Source organism: Neltuma alba, unplaced genomic scaffold (assembly GCF_004799145.2).
Source record: "Neltuma alba isolate B1F8T4 unplaced genomic scaffold, ASM479914v2 tig00011274_pilon, whole genome shotgun sequence".
NCBI lineage: Eukaryota > Viridiplantae > Streptophyta > Magnoliopsida > Fabales > Fabaceae > Neltuma > Neltuma alba.
In genome coordinates this window covers 276,083-297,774 of record NW_021635984.1, presented here as the reverse complement: position 1 = coordinate 297,774, position 21,692 = coordinate 276,083, and the positions used below count along the sequence as shown (strand labels likewise).

At 32.8% G+C, this 21,692-nt stretch overlaps 2 protein-coding genes across 2 annotated transcripts; both read left to right on the top strand.

Annotated features, from left to right (window-relative positions):
- Positions 1-14,109: 14,109 nt before the first annotated feature.
- On the top strand, positions 14,110-17,567 carry LOC114763293 (patatin-like protein 2). Its single transcript, XM_028952917.1, has 6 exons — positions 14,110-14,241; positions 15,249-15,442; positions 15,533-15,710; positions 15,941-16,087; positions 16,499-16,825; positions 17,433-17,567. The coding sequence occupies exons 1-6, from the start codon at positions 14,110-14,112 to the stop codon at positions 17,565-17,567; spliced, it is 1,113 nt and encodes a 370-aa protein (XP_028808750.1).
- A 2,352-nt stretch (positions 17,568-19,919) lies between these two features.
- LOC114763292 (patatin-like protein 2) lies at positions 19,920-21,662 on the top strand. Its single transcript, XM_028952916.1, has 3 exons — positions 19,920-20,051; positions 20,925-21,118; positions 21,617-21,662. The coding sequence occupies exons 1-3, from the start codon at positions 19,920-19,922 to the stop codon at positions 21,660-21,662; spliced, it is 372 nt and encodes a 123-aa protein (XP_028808749.1).
- Positions 21,663-21,692: the final 30 nt, after the last annotated feature.

Here is a 21,692-nt window from a genome sequence, read left to right as displayed (position 1 = left end):
CACCAAGTCGTTGCTGTAGCGGCCGATTAAGTCGCCGCTGAAAGATGATGAGTTTGCCATATGGCAATGTCGCTACTGAAACATAAGAATTGCCGCTGATTGAGGATTCAGTAGTGACAATCTTTGTCACCGCTGAAACCTCAATTAGCGGTGACAATATACATCGTTGCTGAAAGCACAATTGGTGACGACAATATATGTCGCCACTGAAACCTCAATCAGCGGCGACTGTATATGTCACCGCCTATTACCTTTTCAGCAGTGACAAAATGTCGCCGCCGATTACCATTTTCAACGGCGACATTGAAAGTTTAATTATTTTTATAATATATTTATTGTACAATTTTTTATTTATATTTCTGATAAATATGATTGTAAAGTTTAATAAAAATAAAGTAATTAACTGACAAATATAATATATTAAATAATAAGATTTATAACCATCAAAGTGTTTTTATGTCCTTAACAAAATAAAAATTGTTCAATTAAAAGATACATTATATAATGGAAAAAGAAAATTACTTAGAGAGATCAATACTAGGGACGCTAGAAGTAGGAGTATCCACAGGAGCATTTAATTGCATCTTTTGCATAAAAGCAGTGAACTGAGCTTGTATTCTCTGCTCCATCAATTGCTCCATCCTTTGTTCAAGTTGTGTGCGCTTTGCTTCCATCTTTGCTCGCTCTGCTACACGTTCTGCTTCCATTTTTTCTCACTCTGCTGCACGTTCTACTTCCATCTTCTCTCGCTCTGTTGCAAGATTTGCTTCTATTTTCTCTCACTCCTCCTGAAATCTTCTTTCAAACTCTTCATACAATTGGGTATGCACATTCTCAAGTGAATCACTAGATTGAGTGTGTGAGGTCTCTTCCTTTGAGGCTCTGCTCTATAACCTTTTCTTCTAACATATCCTGACCTCTCACCAAGAACAGTTGTCAATATCTCATCAGAGGTCATTCAAGCATCACTCTCTAAGGATTGCTGCTGAACAAGCTCATGCATGCGATCCTATAATTTCAAATTACAAATAAAATTAATGAAAAAAATAAAGTTATTTAATTAAACATAAAAGATAAATATAACATATACACGAATCTCTTCAGATTGTGGATTCGTCCACTCTAACTGGCCATCTGCAGTCTTCCTAGTATATGTTATCTCCCAAACCTGATCTGGGGGCACAGGTTGTCCAGTGGTGGGGTCTCTCTATAAAACATAATATTCAAAAATAACAAATCTTGGAAAATGAAAAAATTGATAAGAAAAACAAAGTCAAGTGTTTGGCAACTTATTAGAAAGAACTCAACCTCTGCAAATGATCGGGGACCACATGTATGCTTTGTCACTTGTTTTCCTCGGTTTTGTGTGTTTCTAGCACTTTTATTCTATATCAAATTTGAGTAACTACTAAGTATATTGAATGATATAATTGTATTATCTATTTAAATAGTTAGTATTTAGTAAGATACCTTAAATGGATCTAACTGAAAATATGTTAATAACCACTCCCAATCTTCAAAACTTATAGTTTGAGGTGGATTTGCCAACCTTTCTTCATCAGTGTCAAATTTCTTATAGTGGGTATGCAAGTTGGTCTTCCAGTTTCTGAAAGCATTTTGCAATGTAGTCACTATCATTTTTTGAAACTTTTCTTCATTTGTTGCAACAGCAAGTTGAAATTTTTCCTAAAATAAAAATCAACATCAACATCAATACTTGTCTTGAAAGCATAAATAAACTAAGATATATATTTACTAAACATAAATTGTACCTTCACTTTTAGAATCATGACATCAATATAATTTGCGTAAACATTCTTCCATTCAGCACAATCCTTCAAAGATATTGTGGTTCTAACAACATAACCACAATAATTAGCTAACTCTCTTGCTCCTGACCCTACTGCTCATGTCATGTCATCAGTAAAAGTAAGCTGAATCTTTGCTCCAAATTTAGTCATTAAGTCCACATTGAGTGACTTATAAACTCCTCTACCTTTCTTAATTATATTAGAAGAGCCTATCATTCAAGTGAAAAAATAATACAATCAAAAGCATGTGATGTTGATTAGTTACTTATATTATATAAAAGTAAAAAAAATTTACCTGCACTACTGTTTTGAGTAGGGGGAGAGTCGGCAAGCAATTTCTCAAATTGTGCTTGTAGTGATTGAGGTGAAATGATATGTCTAATTGCAGGGGTAGAGTTAGTACCTCCACTACTTGTGCTGTCATGTCGTGTGAAGGAAGAGCTTCTCCCACCTCGTCCTCTCTTTAGCCTTGACATATCTTGCAATAATGAACAAAATGATTATTTTCTATGATAATAAAAACTACTCTTTAAGAAAATAGTACATATTAACAAAAATTACAAAATCTAACTTGTTAAGAATATATTACTAAAAACTACCATTTATAAGGATTGGAGTTTCATTCTGTTGAATCCTCTGTGGTACTGTCACTTGTATCATTATCTTCTATTTCATCTTCTATGTCACTTTCTTCTTCAGTATCACTATCATTACCATCAAACACATCTTTTTCATCACTATCTTCATGAATTAGTGAATTAGATTCACTATCATTAATAAATCCAATCTCCGTAGTATGAATATTCCCTCTTTGTGATGGTTCTCCTACTTGAATGAAGGTTTGGGGTTGTACATCTTCTCCACACAAGTCAATAAAGATATCATGTTGTATAAGACTTGCATTTAAGTCAACCACCAATTGTTGATAAGGCTTTTCATCAATCATTCCAACATTAATGCCATTAACAACATTAAAATTCTTAATCGGCATATTGAACAAGTCACGTGGATTCGTTCTAACAACAACAATCCAACCAGGTTCAACAATGTCATCCACATAAAAAACTTGCTCTGCTTGAGATGCTAAAATAAATGGTTCGTTGGTTTGTAATGAACATTGAGTGTTGATACTTGTGAACCCATACTTATACACCTTGTATCCTTTGCCATAGTTAGCGACATCCCACCAGTGACACTTAAACATGTATAATTTTTTGTTCTCTATGTAAGATAACTCATAAATATGCTCTAACACACCATAATATTCTTTATCAGCATTAGTATCATCACCCTTAGCCATGACTCCATCATTTTGAGTTTTTTTTCCTGTTGCCCGATCTTTTGCATGAAAACAAAATCCATTGCCTATGAACATAGAATAATGATTGACCACTCGCGATGGACCAATTGATAAACTTCTGAGTTCAGGACCTACAAGGCCTTGTGTGGACAACGCTATCACCTATTAAAGAAGAACCATTCCTTAAAATGTATTAATATTATTAATATAAACTCCAAAGTTCAAAGTATAGAACTTACTCGTGAACGAAACCAATCAGGAAACTCTTTATACTGTCTTTGCTCACTCATTAATCCTCAAGCTTCAAGTTCTCTTCTATGTTCCCTAAATGTTTTTCACACAAGTGAGAAAAAATATAAATTATAAAAAATTCATTCTTGTTAAGTTGACGTACTCTATGAATAGCCAAGTTTCTTCACAACTTTGGAGCACATACATTCTTGCTTGATAATACTCTTCATGAGAAAGAGAGATTGACTCAAAATGTCCTTTAGCTTCACCACTTTTCTTGAACACTGAAAGGTCATTACTTATATGATTATCATTAATGTCATCATTCCGATGTTGCACATTAAATTTAGTAGGAATGTCTTTCAATTATCATGAAAAAAAAGTTAGACTTTCATCTGCCAAATATCCTTCTGCAATTGATCCTTTAGGTTGAGCCTTATTACCAACATATGACTTGAGAGTTCGCAAATACCTACAACAAAAAGTTGAGCTTTATTGAATGGTTTTAAATGATAGATTATAAATATAATTATAAAGTAACCTTGTTAAAGCGAATTACCTTTCTATGGGGTACATCCAACGATATTGAACTGGCCCACCAACTTTTGCCTCTCTCGCTAAGTGTATAGGCAAGTGAACCATTATGTCAAAAAAGGCCAGTGGGAATATAGTCTCTAGCTTGCACAAAGTTATTTCTATTTGACTTTGAAGTTTGTTAAGTTCTTCACATGTTAAACACTTTGAACAAAGATTTTTGAAAAATCTTCCCAATTGTATTATTGGTTCACATACTTGGGAAGGTAGTAACTCACGTATTGCAATTGGAAATATTTCTTACAATAGTACATGGTGATCATGACACTTCAAACCAAATATTTTTTGCTCATGAATGTTGACACACCTTGAGATATTAGATGCAAAAACATCAGGTACCTTTAAGTTAGCCAAGAATTTACAAAAGGATTGTTTCTTTTCAAGGGACAATGTATAAGGAGCAGGAGGCTTATAAACATCATTACCATTCTTAATTGGGTGCAAATTACTTCTAATGCCCAAGTCCACCAAATCATACCTACTTTTTAATGTGTCCTTTGTCTTTCCAACTAAATCCATCACCGTCGACACAAGATTATTAGAAACATTTCTTGCTATATGCATCACATCAAGATTATGTTGAATCAACAAATTTTTCCAATAAGGCAATTGGAAAAAAATACTTTTTTTCCTCCAATTATAAGCCTTACAATTTGTAGGGCGCTTTCATTTTTGGCCTTTCCCAATTATTAATTGACCATCCTGAAAGATTTCCATATGCAGGAAAGTCATTTATTGTCCACAATACTGCTGCATACATAATAAAATTTGATTGAGAAAATGCATCATATGTTTGCACCCCTACTTCCCACAATTGTTTCAGCCCCTCAATCATAGGTTGTAAGTAAACATCTATTTTATTACTTGGACACTTTAGACCAGGAATAAGAAGTGTCATCATAAAGTATGGGCTTTTCATGCAAAGCCAAGGTGGCAAGTTATATGGTACCAAAACTACAGGCCAAATGCTATGATTGGCACTCATATTCCCAAAAAGTTGAAATCCGTCACTTGCCAAACCTAATCTAACACTTCTTGGTTCAATAGAAAAGCTAGGGTATTGTTGATCAAAGTGTTTCCAAGCAAGGGAGTCAGCTGGACATCTCAATACACCATCATTTGTGTGCTTTTCCTTATGCCACCTCATTTCTTTAGCTGTATCTCTTGCTATATAAAGCCTTTGTAGCCTAAGTGTCATTGAAAAGTGCCTTAAGACTTTCTGGGAAATTTTTTTTTCCTTTTTACTTGTTCAACTTCCATCTAGGCATCTTGCACTTAGGACATAATTCTTCATTTGTATGTTCCCCCCAATATAATATGCAATCATTTCCACAAGCAACAATTTTATTGTAATCTAAACCCAAATCACGAATTATCTTCTTAGCTTCATAGAATGAGTTTGGCACTAAAGCCCCTTCTAGGAGAACATCTTTCAATAGGGCCAATAGTGCATCCATGGATTTATTGCTATAATGGTTAAGGCACTTCAATTGAAGCAATTTTACAATAAAACACAATTTTGATATCTTACGACAACCTGGATAAAGTTCTGTCTCTGCATCCTTTAATAAGTCGTAGAACCTTTTGGCATGCACATTAGGCTCTTCACTCTCATTTAATTCATTGTTCATATCATTCATAGAAAGGACATTATACACATCACATACCATCCTTATAAGGTTCTCCTCCTCATAAGTATTATGTTCTACTACTGTACCTGAAGTCTCACAATCACTTTGACATCTAATGATTTCCCCATGCAAGTCCCACACCTTATAACTATCCCAGAAACCCTTACTCAGTAAGTCAACCCTGACATCTCTTCTTGCTTTGAATATAATATTCATACATTTTTTACAAGGACAACGTATTTTGCTTGTCACTTCCTTCTGAGTAAAAGCCCATTCGAGAAAACCATCTACTTCTTTAATGTATGTCAGATTGCTCTGTCTTTAATATCTAACCAACTTTTATCCATTTCTATTTCATAAAAGTTTGAAGATTAATATAAGATAGGAAAAAACAATAAATATTAAAGTGCAAGAAATAAATATATAGTTATATACATCCCACAAATATTATGAACGTGACAGATTTCAAGCTAATATCTCTATATAAACAAGCATGGTCTTAAAATAAAATGAGATTATCACAATTGAGGCACAAATTCATAATTCTTTTGGGAAAAATCAAACATATAATCAAATAAAATTACCTACAATACATGACTCTATTTTATATTTTAAATGGCTTTGAATGACAGTTACAATGAACTTTGAAAAAATATAATTAAGCCAAACAAATTCACAATTAAATTCCATTCTCATGGACAATTATCAAGAGACCTCCGTACTCCATTTTCCATATACATAGAAGTATTTTCAAGCAATGCCCATAAGACACATACCATTTAAGAAGGACATTGTATACTTGCAGTTATAACCCAAATGGAACATGCATTTATGAACATGTTTAAACAATCACATCAAAGTTGGTACGACAGGACATCATCGTGTTCATATCTTCTCACCCCAAAACGTAACCAGGTCTTATGATTTAAACATATATTATAGTGAACTTCATTAATCTCTCATCACATCACATGGCTCCAACATCAAAATTTCTGTGCCAGCCACTTAACACTAACCAACGTTTTAAGCATTGAAGGGATAGACCAGCACCAAACTCATATTGTTGAAGTATCACTCTTAAAATTCAGAGACAGCGACCCCCCAACACATTACACTACTAAGCTGTCTTATCGCCTCATGTCCTCCACAAAGTTGGCACTGTCCTCCAAACAAATATCACCTTTCTTTTCTTTTTAAATTGTAGTCTGACCTCACATGCAAGTTAGTGAAAATTTCAGGGGCATTAAGATTTATTTCATTAGATAGCGACGCATTCTTGCTTGGTTTCAAATTTTCACCGATGACCATCTGGAGAACTAAGTTTGAAACCATACAAATTAGATAAACCACATATACCTCCAAATAGTATTGTGATTGTTAGAATTACTTGTACTGGCCACAGGTTGCTCTTCATAAAATGAGTTGTTGGAATTAGCATCGGTGGTATTTATAAGTAGCCAAGTTCAAATTTTGTTGTTGTTTGCAAAGCTTTCTCTGACCGTGGGAAAGATCTTTTCTAGGAGGATTTTAGTCTAAAAGTAATTTTTCATTGATTATCTGCAGATTATATTAAATCTGAAAGGGAATTTAAAAAAAACACTACAATGTAACTCTCAATGAATAAAAAGAACAAGAGGAGATAAAGGAACTCACATAATCAATCACAGCAAACTAGTGAAAAGCGTAAATCTGAAAATGCAAAACAAGCTTTGCTAGCTTCGGCTTTTGTCTTTTCTCAAGCTTTGGCTTGCCCTTCTGTAACCAAAAAGACAAAGAAGAGTTTAGTTCCCTTGCTTGAAGCGAGAAGAAGAAATGAAAAGGACGAGACTTTGTGATGTTTTACCTGATTCGATGACTTTACTTCCCTTGCTGTGCGGCGCTGGTCAGTGAGTGCACGAAGGGAAAAACGAGGCAAATGAAATTTTCAGGCGATGGGGCGGGTTAAACAAATTGTTTTAGGTTTCAAATGACAAAGTTTATATAAAAAATGTCACCAAAACGCGTGTGGCTTCAGCAGCAAGGGGGGCGGCTTTTACCAGGTCATGTGTTCGAACCAGGAGGTGATTGGTTTGGGCATTTTTTAACCTTTTTTGTTCGAACCAGGAGTTCATTGGTTTGGTCATTTTTTTAACGTTTTTAGCCAAAATGAACGTGTGAAGAATAAATTGCCCATTTGTGAGATTCGGACAGGATACTTCAAGATTGAAACAAGCACAGGCGGCCAATCAAGCTAACGAACTTTGATGAAACTGTTGCAGCAGAAAGTATATATATAACGTACAACCGTAAATATTACTTTAATAATAAGTGAAAGCATAAAATAAAAACATTACTTTTCTTCCATGATAGCGATTTTTTGTTCCTTCTTGTGAAGTTATCCCTATATTTTGTTTGTTCATCTCTCAAGACGAGCTTTCATGATGTGAATTGGGCCGGCCAGCATTGTTATATGGCATTTTTTTTATAAAATAAAATAATAAAAAATAAAACATATGTATATGGATTATATGCACAGCCCCTCTTATTTCAAAACATTCTCATTTCTCCCCACCCCAAAATATTCTTCTTTTGCTTTGTATTTTTAAAAATATAACTTTTTATATAAAACAAAATAATATAATAAAATGAGCCACATATATATATGGAGAGAGAGCATATACACATACAAATTTGGTTATTTGGCCATATAAAAAAAATATTAGATCTGTATAAAGTTGAATGGATTGAATTATTATTAATAACCCACAATAATTACATGAGAAACTGATGCAAGAAACAAAAGGACGCATAAAATTAAAATAAATTTAGATAACAAACAAAGTATGGATCTGCAACCCGACTCATTTAGGCATTAGTGGGTATTGCAGGATTTCATAAGTATATTAGATTAATCACTTTTTAAATAAAAAATATAAATAGTAATAATATTTAAGTAACTACATACATTATTTTATTAACTATATCTCTCACATATATTTTAATTAATTGTATTATCTCTTTCAATAACTTTATTTCTCAATCCTCTCGTACATATGTTCATAATCAAATATCATTATGTCAATTAAGTGTGCTCACAAAAATTTAATTATAATAATCTCCCTCATATATTTAATTATGTTATCTCTTTCAATTATAATGTCCTTCTCTCTCACACACTTTATCTATTTTCCAATTATATTTACATCTACCTTTCACACACATTCTATCTTTCACTACTTTCCCCATCACTCAAACTTACATACTTTCTCATACATGCCTCCGCTTTATTTCTCTCCTATGTGCATACCTTTCTAATTCCATCTCTCAAACAATTTAATTATAGTATATGTGTTTTATACACACTCCAAACTCTCTTCCTCTCCCTTTCTCTCTCAAACACCACATTATCCTTCTTTTGGTCTCTCTCTAACACAACAATACATGAAAAAACAATAATTATCAAAATTACTTAAACAAATAAAAGATTATAATATAAAATTTTTACAAAAAAATTAAAAATGGTTAAAAAATATGAAAAAACTTTCAGTAGCAACAAATAGTGTCGCCGCTGAAAGTGTGTATCAGCAGCGACAATATTAGTCGCCACTGAATCACACTTTAATTTCAGCGGCGACAACTACTGTCAGTTTGCTAAAAAGACATCCTGTGGTGACAATTGTTGTCGCCGCTGAAAGCTGCATCTACAGTGGCGACAATAGGTAGTCGCCGCCATTACTCTCATTTTTGGCGGCGACAATTGTGTCGCCGCTGAAAGTTCTAACTTTTAGCGGTGACACTTATTGTCGCCACTAAAAGTTATAGTTTTAGTGACGACAGTTGTCGCTAAAAGTCCAATTTTTTGTAGTGAAGAAATTGTGAAAGTTTATTAAGATTGTAAAACTTAGTTTTGACTTGAGAGAACTTAATTAACATTTGTGGACCTTGGACTAACATATCTTATCATTGAAACACTAAATGAGAAGTTCTAATAAAGTTTTATGAAATACAATAGTAAGAAATAATCTTAGATCCTTATTTGTCTCAAAGTTAAGTTTTTAAACTTTGATTTTAACCTTTGTTTTCAAAAAGTACCTTTCTTAAACAACTTCATTGACACATTAATTTCATTTAACCTAATCATGAATGCAATTATGATTTTTAATTCATCTGGCCTTAGTCTTTGAATGAACGATACTTTTTATACTACTTGTGACCTATGGTTTAGCAGTTAAGCTAAACGGAAAACAGTGAGCCACGTAAGAGCTACCCAAATAAGCCAGGAGCTAGGCTTTACCCGGACCGCTGAACTTGGAAAATATTTAGGAGTATTGCTGCATCGTGAACGTGGGTGACGAAAGGGACGTTTGAATTTATCATTGATAAAATCAAAAGCCGCCTGAGTAATTGGAAAGTTCGTAGCCTCTCTCTTGCAGGGCGAGGAACGCTGGTCAAGTCCGTAATTAATACGATGCCGGTTTATACCATGCAGGCCAGCCACCTTCCGGAGAGCAAGTGTGATCGAATTGAAAAACAAGCTAGGGACTTCATGGCTGGCTCATCAGAGGAAAAGAGGAAGATGCACCTCATGTCGTGGGATACGGCGTGCAAAAAGAAGAAGCGCGGTGGACTCAGGCATGCACCATGTAAAACAACAAAACCAAGCCTTCATGATGAAGCTGGAATGGGGTCTTGTCAAAAATGGGGACTCCTTGTGGGTTCAAGTGGTACGCCCAAAGTAGTGGGGTGGAGATGATTTATTCCCCAATATAAATGCTCACAAGGCGGGAACGAACACCTGGAGAGCGATAAAAACTAACTGGCACCATACGAAGGCAGGAATATTGCAAGAATGTCAGACCCCAAGTAGTGACACGATGGTTAGATGGCGTTGGGAGAAGAGGGGATCCTTTACCACGAAATCAGCGTACTCAGCTCTAAATAACGCTAGTCCCCCACCAACTAGATCCATCTGATTGAAGGATTTATGTTCAGGATGGAACACGGGGTTCTTGATGGGTTTAAAACGAGAATGGGAGCTGGGCCTAAAAAAGATCCCAGCGGCAGCGACTCAGGGGAAGCAGTCGGACTAATTTGCATGGACACCACTCTCATAACATGGAGGCGTTTGATTCTTGAGTTAGTGAAGGCGTTGGAGGAGGCATATTCGCAGCTTAATGAAGTTGGAAGATTCCTACTTGTTGGGCTAGATAAAAAAAAGATTGCTTGTTATGCCTCGTGTTTGTAGAGACAGGTCCTACTGGATCATGAGTTAGTTTTCCTGTCCTTGAATCATTAGTGAGCCCAACTCCTTGCTAAAATGTTTGTATTAAAAAAAAATTGCACGGACACCCAGGATACACATGAGGACCTGCAAATCATCATGGAAATCAGAAACATGATCAACCGAGAGTGGCGAATCAGCTTCCAAATCATAGACAGATCTGCGAATGCCCATGCGGATTACCTTGCTAAGAATGCCCTGAACATGGGCATGGGCCTCCAAATCTACCCAGGTGCTTTGATTATGGAGATGGAAGCGCTTAGGAGTGGGGCCTAGTTCCTCGTCTGCAGGCCTTTTCCTTTCTAGCCTATGAAAACAAAAAAACACAATACAAAAATGTAATGTCTCCTGTTTCTAGAGGTCTAAGAATTGAGGTTGATTATTCTTGACCTATAAATAGTATAGTCTATAATATACTTCATATTTTGTTTACACACTGATAATGTGATTTTATATTTATTTATTTATTAAAACAAATATTAAACTCACGTCTTGAAACTTTTTTTAGGTAAAATAAGAGTATTTCTAAGTTACATTGGATTTGAGATTAATATCTTTTGAGCCTGGAATGGTTAAAGAATAGTCTTGCCAATAAATGTGTTTCCTAGGATCTGGACTTGTGTTCTCCTCTTTATGAGGGTGAGGCTGCTATTACTTCAACCAACAGCTTGTTGGTTCATGCCTTGAAACTTTGATCGTAAATTTAATGTAAAACTATAAATTCTCTTAATTAATTTGAAAAAAATATAAAAGTTATATTTCATATTTCTTCATTTTATTTACAGAATTATTATGCTTCTTTAAAAATTTATTTTGATGCCATAAACTATATAAATAATTCTGTTTTACAATATTATTTTATGAAAATATTCTGATTTCATAATTAATTCTTTCACGAAATCATTATTGTATTTAGAATTATATTTGTTTGCTGCAAGTTCTCAAACATCTTAAGCGTAAGGAGCCACACTATTCAATTTCTTAAATCTTCCTTTTTGGTTAATTAATATTTTTAAGTCATGAGAGAAAATAATAATCCCTCCATCGCCTTTTGATTGACACTAATAAAGAATTGTTTTTACAATTTTTTTTGGTTATTTTTAAGTTTTAAGACAGAATGGAGTAGTATCATTTTTACATGAACATACTCATCATTAATTTTAGAAGTCCAATGGAGCATTTATTGCTAAAATAAATAAATGACACATTAGAGAAGTTTATGAGAAAAAATATTCTGATATGTATCAATCTTTTTGTTTTTTGGCCAGCGCGCATGTATTAATCTTTAGTCCACAATAATATTCTCCAATAATTGAATATTTTTATCACTACGGGCCTTTTCATGAGCCCTCCTGAAAATTGCGTGTATACAGTTTTAATAGTATTATTTTTATTCTTTTAATTAGGAAGGATAAACGTTAGCGGAAAAAAAATTACGAAGGATAAAACTAGAATATTATTTTTTTTTGGCAAATTTAATAATAACGTATTCTTGAGATGCATAAAAATGTTGAAAACACCTTCTTAATTATAAGGACCAGTGTACTTGTTTCTTAATATGTGTGCTAAAACATTAAACATGTGAAAAAAATGGAGGTATAGTAATGTTGAAATGACAATTTTGAGGTCTGGCAAAAAAACAAAAATGACAACTTTGAGGACTAGCATCAGCGTCGCTCTCCCTCTGAATGCCTCACATCTACCAACAATATATATACAAATACACATACAGTAGTGGACTTTGATAATGATTGAAAAAAGTAATAAAAATAACTAGGATTAACTCTAGCTAAAGGAGCTAATCTCTCATGATTTAAATCCCTACTAAAAGAGGTGCTCACAATAAATACCTAATAGTGTCTCGAATAGAATTACATCCGATAAAAAGATATATGTGTCTAACTAAAAAAGAAGGAATAAATAAAAAGATAATCGGCATAAAATTTTCATTTATTAGTACACCTTCAATTTATAAGGGGGGTGATTGATTTAGACGAACAGTTATAACTAAATATTACATTCTTGGTCCTATATATAAATTTCAAATTTAAGGAGAGGTGTGGTTCATTTTATAAGCTTCAATTTGGTATTCATCTTAACATTTAATCTTTTTTTATTTTTCTAATTTGGCCCTCAATTATTTGTTCTCTCTCCTTATTATAATTTCTCTTATCACATTGCTCTACATACTCTTTCATTCTTTTTCTTATTTATTATAAGGTTATGTTTAAAAACAGAAATTTATTTCTAACCTATCTATTACTTTTAACTAATTTTAATTAATTGTTAGTTATCCGCAAATTAGTTATTTAAAACTATTAATAAAGATGGGAGGGAGTAGTAATCATAGCCTTGCATTCCCTGGAAAAGCAAATAATTTCTTGTGTTCTTTCTCAATCAATGTATAAATGCGTAAACGATGAGATAGATATGGGTTCTCTCTATCTCCTTTCTCCTTTTCTTTTCATAATTTTATATCCAGTTTTAAGCGCACTTCCTCCACCATAGTGTGATTAAAAAAAAAGTGAATGCTTCATATTTAATATTTTATAAAATATTATTATAAACATAAGTATATAAAATTAAACTGTTAAAATTTGACATGCAGAGCTCATAACTGCAGTATATAAAAATAGAAAAATTTAAATTTATAAAATAATAATATTAAAAGATATTAAATATGAACCATCCATTTTATATCACAAGGTAGAGATAAAATCGTAGGAAGAAAACGAGAAAGAGGAAACCGAGAGCATCTTTTCCCGATGAGATCTACTACCTTTTTTTTTTTTTTGCTTTTTGGTTCGATTTGTTTTGTCTCTTTCTCATTACTATTTTTTTATTTGTTGTTAACTAGCTCATAACTAAGATGAGGTCCATGATCACAAGGATTTATGAGATTATCTTGACACTTATCTTAGCTGGCGATAGCAGACAACGACATATAATTGAAGTGCCTATGGCATTAATAGATAATGCTATTTTAATTAAAATGCACATGGCCCTTCATTGTTAATTGCAGACCCAAATTTTTTTAATTAATTATTTTGATTCCGAAAGAAAAACATGATCATTTTGCCTTCATATATTATAATTAATGATGCCAATTGTAAACTTTTTTTTCATCATTTATAAAATATGTCACACTTTTTGGCATCGCACTCCTCGAATCCTTCTATAAATACCCTTCACGTCCTTGAACCCAACTCATCGAGATCTTTTTTTCATATATCCATTCTCCGTCAGTGTGAGTTCTTTATCTCTTTCTCAGTGAGAATATTAATGGCGGGTGAGAACATGAAGCTTCCAGGTCCTTCATATGGGAATATTGTCACAGTTCTTAGTATTGATGGAGGTGGTGTTAGAGGTATCATTCCTGCTGTAATTCTTCAACGCCTCGAGGCTGAACTTCAGGTTCCTTATTTTCTTCAAAATCTCATATATATGATGTTCTTTCATTCATCAACTTAATGAAGTTACTATTTATTCGAGGTAATTAAAGGATTTGTATTTCTTTTTTGTTTCGAGTTGGATGTTTCGATTTTGGCACATATAAGGGTCTGGATTCAAATCTCATTGTAAATATGAAGATCTTATTAGTAAGTACATATAAGCACGACGATGTTAACTCTTTATTATAATTTGATTGGTTGAGACTTGAGAGGCCCGATTTTCTTGAAATCTCGTATACATGATGCTACTTTATTTTACATGATTTTATTCATTAATTTAATGAATTTATTATTGGAGGTAATTAACGGATTTGCATCCATGCACGTGGATGACCCCTTATTATAATTTGATGGGTTGTATCTAGTTGAAGAGCTAGTTTACAATGTGATAAATCAATGTTTGAATCTTTATTAGGAGATATGCTCACATTTAATACCTGCTTCCCATGGAAGAATACATTCACTCCGCTTGTTCTTTCAAATCCATAATTTTTTCCTAAATTCTCCCTATTGGTTAAACATAATAAGGAGTTTTTCGTCAAGGGATTTAATTTCCAATACAAATAATTAAAAAAAGATACTTTAGAAAACAAACACATTTTTTTAACAAATAAATAAATTATTTTTTAATATCTGCAAATAAATTATCTAACTTCTACAAGATTATTGGAGGGAGTCTTATGCTATAAGAAAATAATTTTTTTAATATGCTGCAGATGTTTGTTCCTAATAATAATGGACTTATTATCCTTGGGACACGGATGAATTTTTATTTGATAATTGAAAGTACAGAAATTATTAAATTAACATTTATAATATATGGACAAAAAACAAGAAAAGATCGCACATCGTCCTGAAGGATCAAATTGTATACGGGAAAAGAATACTCTGCAAAGTAACATATATTTTCCATGTATCTATATTGGTAATTAATGTTTCTGGGTAATTAATTTTTTTTTTTGGTTGCAGAAATTAGAGAACAATGAAAATGTGAGAATCGCAGATTACTTTGACGTGATATCAGGAAGCAGCACCGGGGGACTGATCGCTGCTATGCTCACAGCTCCTAACCCACAGAATCGTCCTTTGTTCTCTGCTCCTCAAATTGTTCAGTTCTACAAAGATGAATGTCCCAACATTTTCCCTCAAAAAACATTTTCCAGGTACAATCCACATTTTCTCGTTAATATATATATCCTTTTTTTTAATTTTATAGTCTAATTAACAATAATGATATTTTATTATTTATGAAGCCCTGAGGAGGCTGAGGCCAAAACTCTGATGTTAGGGCCCAAGTATAAAAACGATTACTTATGTAAAATCACAAGACAGAAATTGGGACAAACAAGATTGAGTGATACTTTGACAAATGTTGTTATCACAGCTTTCGACCTTAAGAAAGTTTTGCCTACCTTGTTCTCAACTTATAAGGTACACTTTCTATTCTTTATTTAGAAAAAACCTATCTTAGATTAAGTCTCACTTTAGGCTGAACTCTCCCAATATGGGTAAAACTGGAACTTGCTATGTATGTTACTTCCTACCCTCTTTTACATAAGTCACTTTTTTAACTTTAATTTTAAAGGTGACATGTAACTAAGAATCAGAATAATAAAACCCGATATTAATAATAGGGCTTGTGTGATAATTTGTTGATGCAGTTGGAAGAAGTGCCCAAATTGAATGCTTTGTTGTCAGATATATGCATAGCAACTTCAGCAGCACCAACGTATCTGCCACCATATCGCTTTGACAATGACGGTGAAGACTTCCATTTAACTGATGGTGGTTTAACTGCACTTAATCCGGTAATTATACAACAATTACATTGTCATAACCCCAAAATTAATATAAAAGTTACATAACTAATTTGAAGATATTAAGAAAATTAATTAAATTAGCTATTTGTAAATAAATGTGTGAGGACTATTTTAAACCATCATTTTTAACCATGTGCATTGGAACCACTCCTTAGTAGGAACTACTTATAATCAGTGGAGATATTTTGAGGAAAACACTATAAATTTGAAAGACAAAGTGTGGATTAAAGTCTTATATTTAACATTTAACATTAAATTCTATCTCCAACTAGTTCTTATATTTTAACAAGAGAAGGTAGTAAATAATAATAATATTCATATATACTTGTTTTATTGTATTATTATAATCTTCACACACACACACACGCTGGTTTGATGGATTAGCTTGGATATTATTAGGGTTTGGTTGCTTTGAGCGAGGTAGCACAACAGAAGCAGAAGAATCCAGAGCTATTTCCGATGATGCAGAACCCAAATGACTATACCAAAATCTTGCTCATATCTTTGGGCTGTGGGGCGTCAGCGGTGAAGAATGAGTATGATGCGGATGATGCAGCTAAGTGGGGCCCCCTGAGATGGGTTTTGAATATTCGTCTTGTACCTTCAATCTCAATTACATCTCCCCTTTCAGAATTTGCGTTTAGTGGAAGTAGTTCCACCACTGATTATCACCTCGTTTCCCTCTTCCATGGCCTTCAAGCTGATGACAACTATCTTCGAGTTCAGGTATTTCCTGAACAACTCATTCTGTTATATCTCATAACAATACTCAATTCCACTTAATAAGTCTTCTTAGTTCAAGTTTGGGATAGCGTTAGCAAGCCTTAGAAGTTAGTTGAGATGGGAAAAAAAAAATTAGTTGGATGGAAAAGAAAATGAAGTTTGGTATGGCTTTAAAAGGCAACTGACTTTTTATTTAAAAGCAAGTTCAAGAAACTTTTTCTGACTTTTGGCTTTTAGTTTCTCTTCCAATTTAAAATTTTTGAAATTGACTTTTTAATATATCATTAAATTAAATTTCTGCCTAACTTTTTTTTAATAAAAATCTGTTCAAATATAAATCTTATTACACTAATTGACTTTTGCTCGAGCTTTAGTTTGTGAAAGATGATTGGGATAAAAGTTATTTTTGCCAACATTAATCCAAATATACTAGGGGGTATGAGCAAGTAAATTCCCTTATTAACTATGTCAATCAAAGGGCTGTTCGGAAAAATTGTTTAAAAGTTTTGACAATTAACTACTTTTAATTAACTAATTTTTTTTAATCCCATGAAAGTTGTTAGCCTTGTATAATTAGTAACATATGGAAGTATAATTTATGTTGGTGCAGGATGATACATTAACACCAGAAATGGCAAAACCTGACAATTCCAAACCGGACAACCTACAAAATCTTGAAGATTTTGCCGAGAATCTCTTGACGAAAAAGATTAAAAGAGTAAACGTGAACACTTTTGAGCTTTAGGAAGTTCCCGATAAGGGTACATACGAAGAGAATCTGGCAAGGTATATATATGTTTTATATATCTACACCCTAAAACATTAACTTGGTAATTTGTCTCCAAAGCTTTATTTTTATTATGTGCACGTAGGTTGGCCAAGATTCTGTACGAGGAGAGAAAGGCTCGCCTGGGGAGAATGGCTTCTCTGAATTAAAGGACGTCTGTGACATTCAAATTCTGTAATTTGAATCGAACTAGCCATGCAACATATGGTCATTTCAATTTATGTGGGTTACAAAACCAGTGAAATTATTTTTCTACTTTTGTTGATTTCTGCATCTCGTTCTGTTGTGTTATTAGGGATAAAAACATCGAGTTGTGAAGAATAATTAATATAGCTTCACACTTCATGTTCCCTTCTGTGTTGTAACTGTGCGTTTTGTCTTTTTCTCATCGCCCTTCCGTGGTTTTACGTTAGAATAAAGTTGAAACCTTGCTGGAAATAATGCATGATTGAATAAATACTGAATCGTTGTGTTGTTAACGACTTGGAATTTTTCATATTTTACATTATGAAATAATACTAATTAATAATATTCTCCATAACGTTTTAATAAAGTTATTAAATGAGACCTTTTAATTAATGATATATCCAAAAATTTCACTATTGATGAAGCACAATGATGTTATGCAATCTAATGTATTTTATCTTACCTAATGAGATAAAGCGTGTTATTATCATTGTTGTAGTGAGTGAATACTTTTAACTTCCTCAAAAATCATACATGAGTAGCATATGAATAAAAAATATACTAGGAAACATATACTATATTAGTATTTATAGATTATGAATTGAATGGCATATTCTCAACCCCATGCAACGAAAGTCATCCATCTCAAACAAATAGCTCTAGATGTACTCCCTCCCATCCTTGTTAGTGAACACCTTCTAGAAAATATGTTTGGCCATTTTTATGAAAAAAATTATAAATTCATTTCCTCAAACACATGCACGAGTGAAACAATTTTCTTTCTTTTCTTTTCTGGACCATTCTTTAGGTTTTTATAATGTAGTGATAGTGATCCAAGTGAAAAAGTGTAAAGCATCAGTATTAATTAACTTTTTTTTAAAATTCATCAAGAGTAAAACTACTCTAATACTCCTCCGTTCTTAAATATAAGACCCTTATACACATTAGTATCAGGGTCTTATATTTAGGACCAGAGGAGTATTCATTATATGCAAAAGCTACTTTAATTTTGTATAACTAGTTAGAATTTATCATCACATAACGGGATCGAGGTGATGGGTCCCACATATCAGAAAGAACTCACTCACACAGCCCATATGCCTTTGAGAATAAACTCATAGTATTTTACTATTTTTGTTTAAAACAAAGTTTGATCCTTTTGGAAAAACATGGTTATAAAAATATTGCTTTAGAAAATTATTATTCTTAAATGTAGTCTCTGGTTGCGATCAAAGAACTAGATTCCCAGTTGCGGAAGCAATGAAACGGCGAACAGTTTTTATAAAAGTCATCAGCGCAATTAAATAGAGCTTGACAAATATGAACGCAGCTATACACTACGCTGTGCCTAATTTTATCTATGACCGAAAAGGTTACTACAAAAACCCCTTAATGATTCAATAGTATGACCTCTTTTTCTAGTTTAGAATTTAATTTATTTTACAGTGAATAAACTATTCTCTCGAAGCTAGAGTAAAGAACATAAATATCATTGTTTCGTAGCATGAAAACTTTATCGAAAGTAAGAGGTTGCAAGTTCAATCTGGCACTTACATATTTTTACTTTTAGATCATTAGCGTCCGTGTCTTTAATTCAAAAGAGTAAAGATCATACGAGGAAAATAATTAGATTGTGAAAATATGTTATAGTCTCTTATGAACAAGGGATAGATAGCTTTGATCTAAGCTATTATTAGCCACCATAAATTCAATTTTTATGAATATTAAAATGGAGGGTTGAAGATTAAGCAATTAAGAGTAAGTATCAAAACCACCGAGCTATTCAAATTCTATTGAAACACATTCTGGTGGCGATAGTTGCCAAACTCTCACGCCACCTGTTAGAATTATTGAAAATATTTTTTAATAACGAATTAAATTACTTTTAAACAAAAAAAACAATTACAATGTTTTAAATATGATACCAAGAATTTAATATTGGATGCGTAACAATTTGAATATCCTCTTACTTACCCTGCCATATAAATAAGGAGATGGATCTATAAATAACTTTGAAATCCTTGAGAGGTTTCTCAATTACCGAATCCCTGTGTATTCATTAGCTTTCAAAGTTCCCTTTCTGGCTCACTTGTTCTGAGGTCTGATATATCATATACTTCATCAATGGCCTCCGTTTCTGAAAAAGTCCCTTCTCATTCTTCTGCAAAATATGTGACTATTCTGAGTATTGATGGAGGTGGTGTTAGAGGCCTCATCCCTGCCATCCTTCTTCAGTTTCTAGAAACCGAGCTTCAGGTGTGATCACGTTAATTTCTATCGGCTAACTTTACTTTTAGTCCTTTAATCTGATACGAGATTTCAGTTTAACAATCCCTAATTTAATAAATTATCTATTCAATCTTCTAAACTTGACAACGTTAGGCTCAAATCATGATGGTTTTTTGTGCCAATCATTGTTATTTTGAAAAACTAAACTTCATATGATAATATTTGTGAATGTTTTGTCAACGTTGAATTAAAAATTCAACATGAGAATTTTTTTTGTTAATTTTTTTTTGCCAAAGGCATGTTTTGGTAATGAAGTTAATAATGTGAACGTTAAAAAAAAATAAAAAAAGATGCTTTATAAAATTAATGAATCTAAATGAGTCCTTGTGTGAAGGTAATAAAGCACCAAAGGTGGACTCTTGCCATTATTTAGTTTACGCACACAATATTCAACAAATGAATTGGGTCGAGTGAAAGGAAGTTGGACTCCTTAAGAGTAAGATAGAAGGTTAATGAATTTGATAATATTTGAATATGACTTGTTACTAGTGTGAATATTAGACGATTTTGTCAAAAAGAACATAACAGTGGATCAAGTGCATTATGCCTCACTGAAAAAATAATAATTATTGTATTTCTTTTTATCCATTACAAAATTATTTATTTCCTAATAACATCTCTTTTTTTCAAAAAGAAAAAGAAAAAATCCTAAAAAATGACTGTTAAATTTTAAAATTCCAAAATCAGGTATTATTATAAAAATGTGTCATCATTTGCTTTTCAAGTTTAGTCATTTTCTTTACAAATATAATAACTAATACTGATTTGAAGTTTTGAAATTTAACAGTTTTTTTTATAGAATTTTTCCATTCTCTAACATCAACGTGGTGTGAATTTCAGAAATATGAGAAAAATGCAAGGATCGTAGATTACTTTGATGTGATTGCAGGAACAAGCACAGGAGGACTCGTTGCCACAATGTTAACAGCTCCTCATCCAAATCACAAAACTCGTCCTTTGTTCACTGCTTCTCAAGTCGTTGAATTTTACAAAACCAAATCTCCTGAGATTTTCCCTGACGGACATGCACTTTGGTACGATCCGTGTCCCTTTGTTTACGCTTCTAATCATAAATCAATATGATGTTTCTCTGTTTTTTAATTAAAAAAAAAGTAAATGTAACCATGTCGAATATAAAATATTCTTTCTTGATTTCACAATGTTTTTAGGTCTAACAAAAAAAAAAGTACTTTATTTGTAAGTTGTGACATCTTGGCCAAGCCAACTGGTAAGGTTGCAAATACATAGACTTTTCATTGGAAGATTGTGTGTACTTGAAGATAACTAACACACTTCACCACTTGAGTATCATTCAATGTTCGGTAATTTAATTTTCTCGTCCAATACCAATATGGTTAGTCCAGTCCCTGATGTTGATATTATTGTGATTTTGATCCCTGAAATTTGATATCATTTTGATCTGTCTAAAGATTTTTGGCTCTTGAAACATTATTTTTTTAATTTCAGGTACCAAATAGGATCTTTAGAACTTTCATTGAAGATTGTGTGTAAATGCATTTCTATATTTGCAGGAAAAATAAGATCTTAGATTTAATGGAAGCCGTGACAGAACCCTAAAGACAAAGCCAATCCGATGAAGGAATAGCG

Bases quoted from the DNA above. Each gene is read 5' to 3' on its own strand.
- LOC114763293 (XM_028952917.1), top strand. From the start codon at position 14,110: ATGGCGGGTGAGAACATGAAGCTTCCAGGTCCTTCATATGGGAATATT. The intron at 14,242-15,248 runs GTTCCTTATTTT...TTTTGGTTGCAG, and splicing joins GCCTCGAGGCTGAACTTCAG to AAATTAGAGAACAATGAAAA. The intron at 16,088-16,498 runs GTAATTATACAA...GGATATTATTAG, and splicing joins GTTTAACTGCACTTAATCCG to GGTTTGGTTGCTTTGAGCGA.
- LOC114763292 (XM_028952916.1), top strand. From the start codon at position 19,920: ATGGCCTCCGTTTCTGAAAAAGTCCCTTCTCATTCTTCTGCAAAATAT. The intron at 20,052-20,924 runs GTGTGATCACGT...TGTGAATTTCAG, and splicing joins TTCTAGAAACCGAGCTTCAG to AAATATGAGAAAAATGCAAG. The intron at 21,119-21,616 runs GTACGATCCGTG...CTATATTTGCAG, and splicing joins CCTGACGGACATGCACTTTG to GAAAAATAAGATCTTAGATT.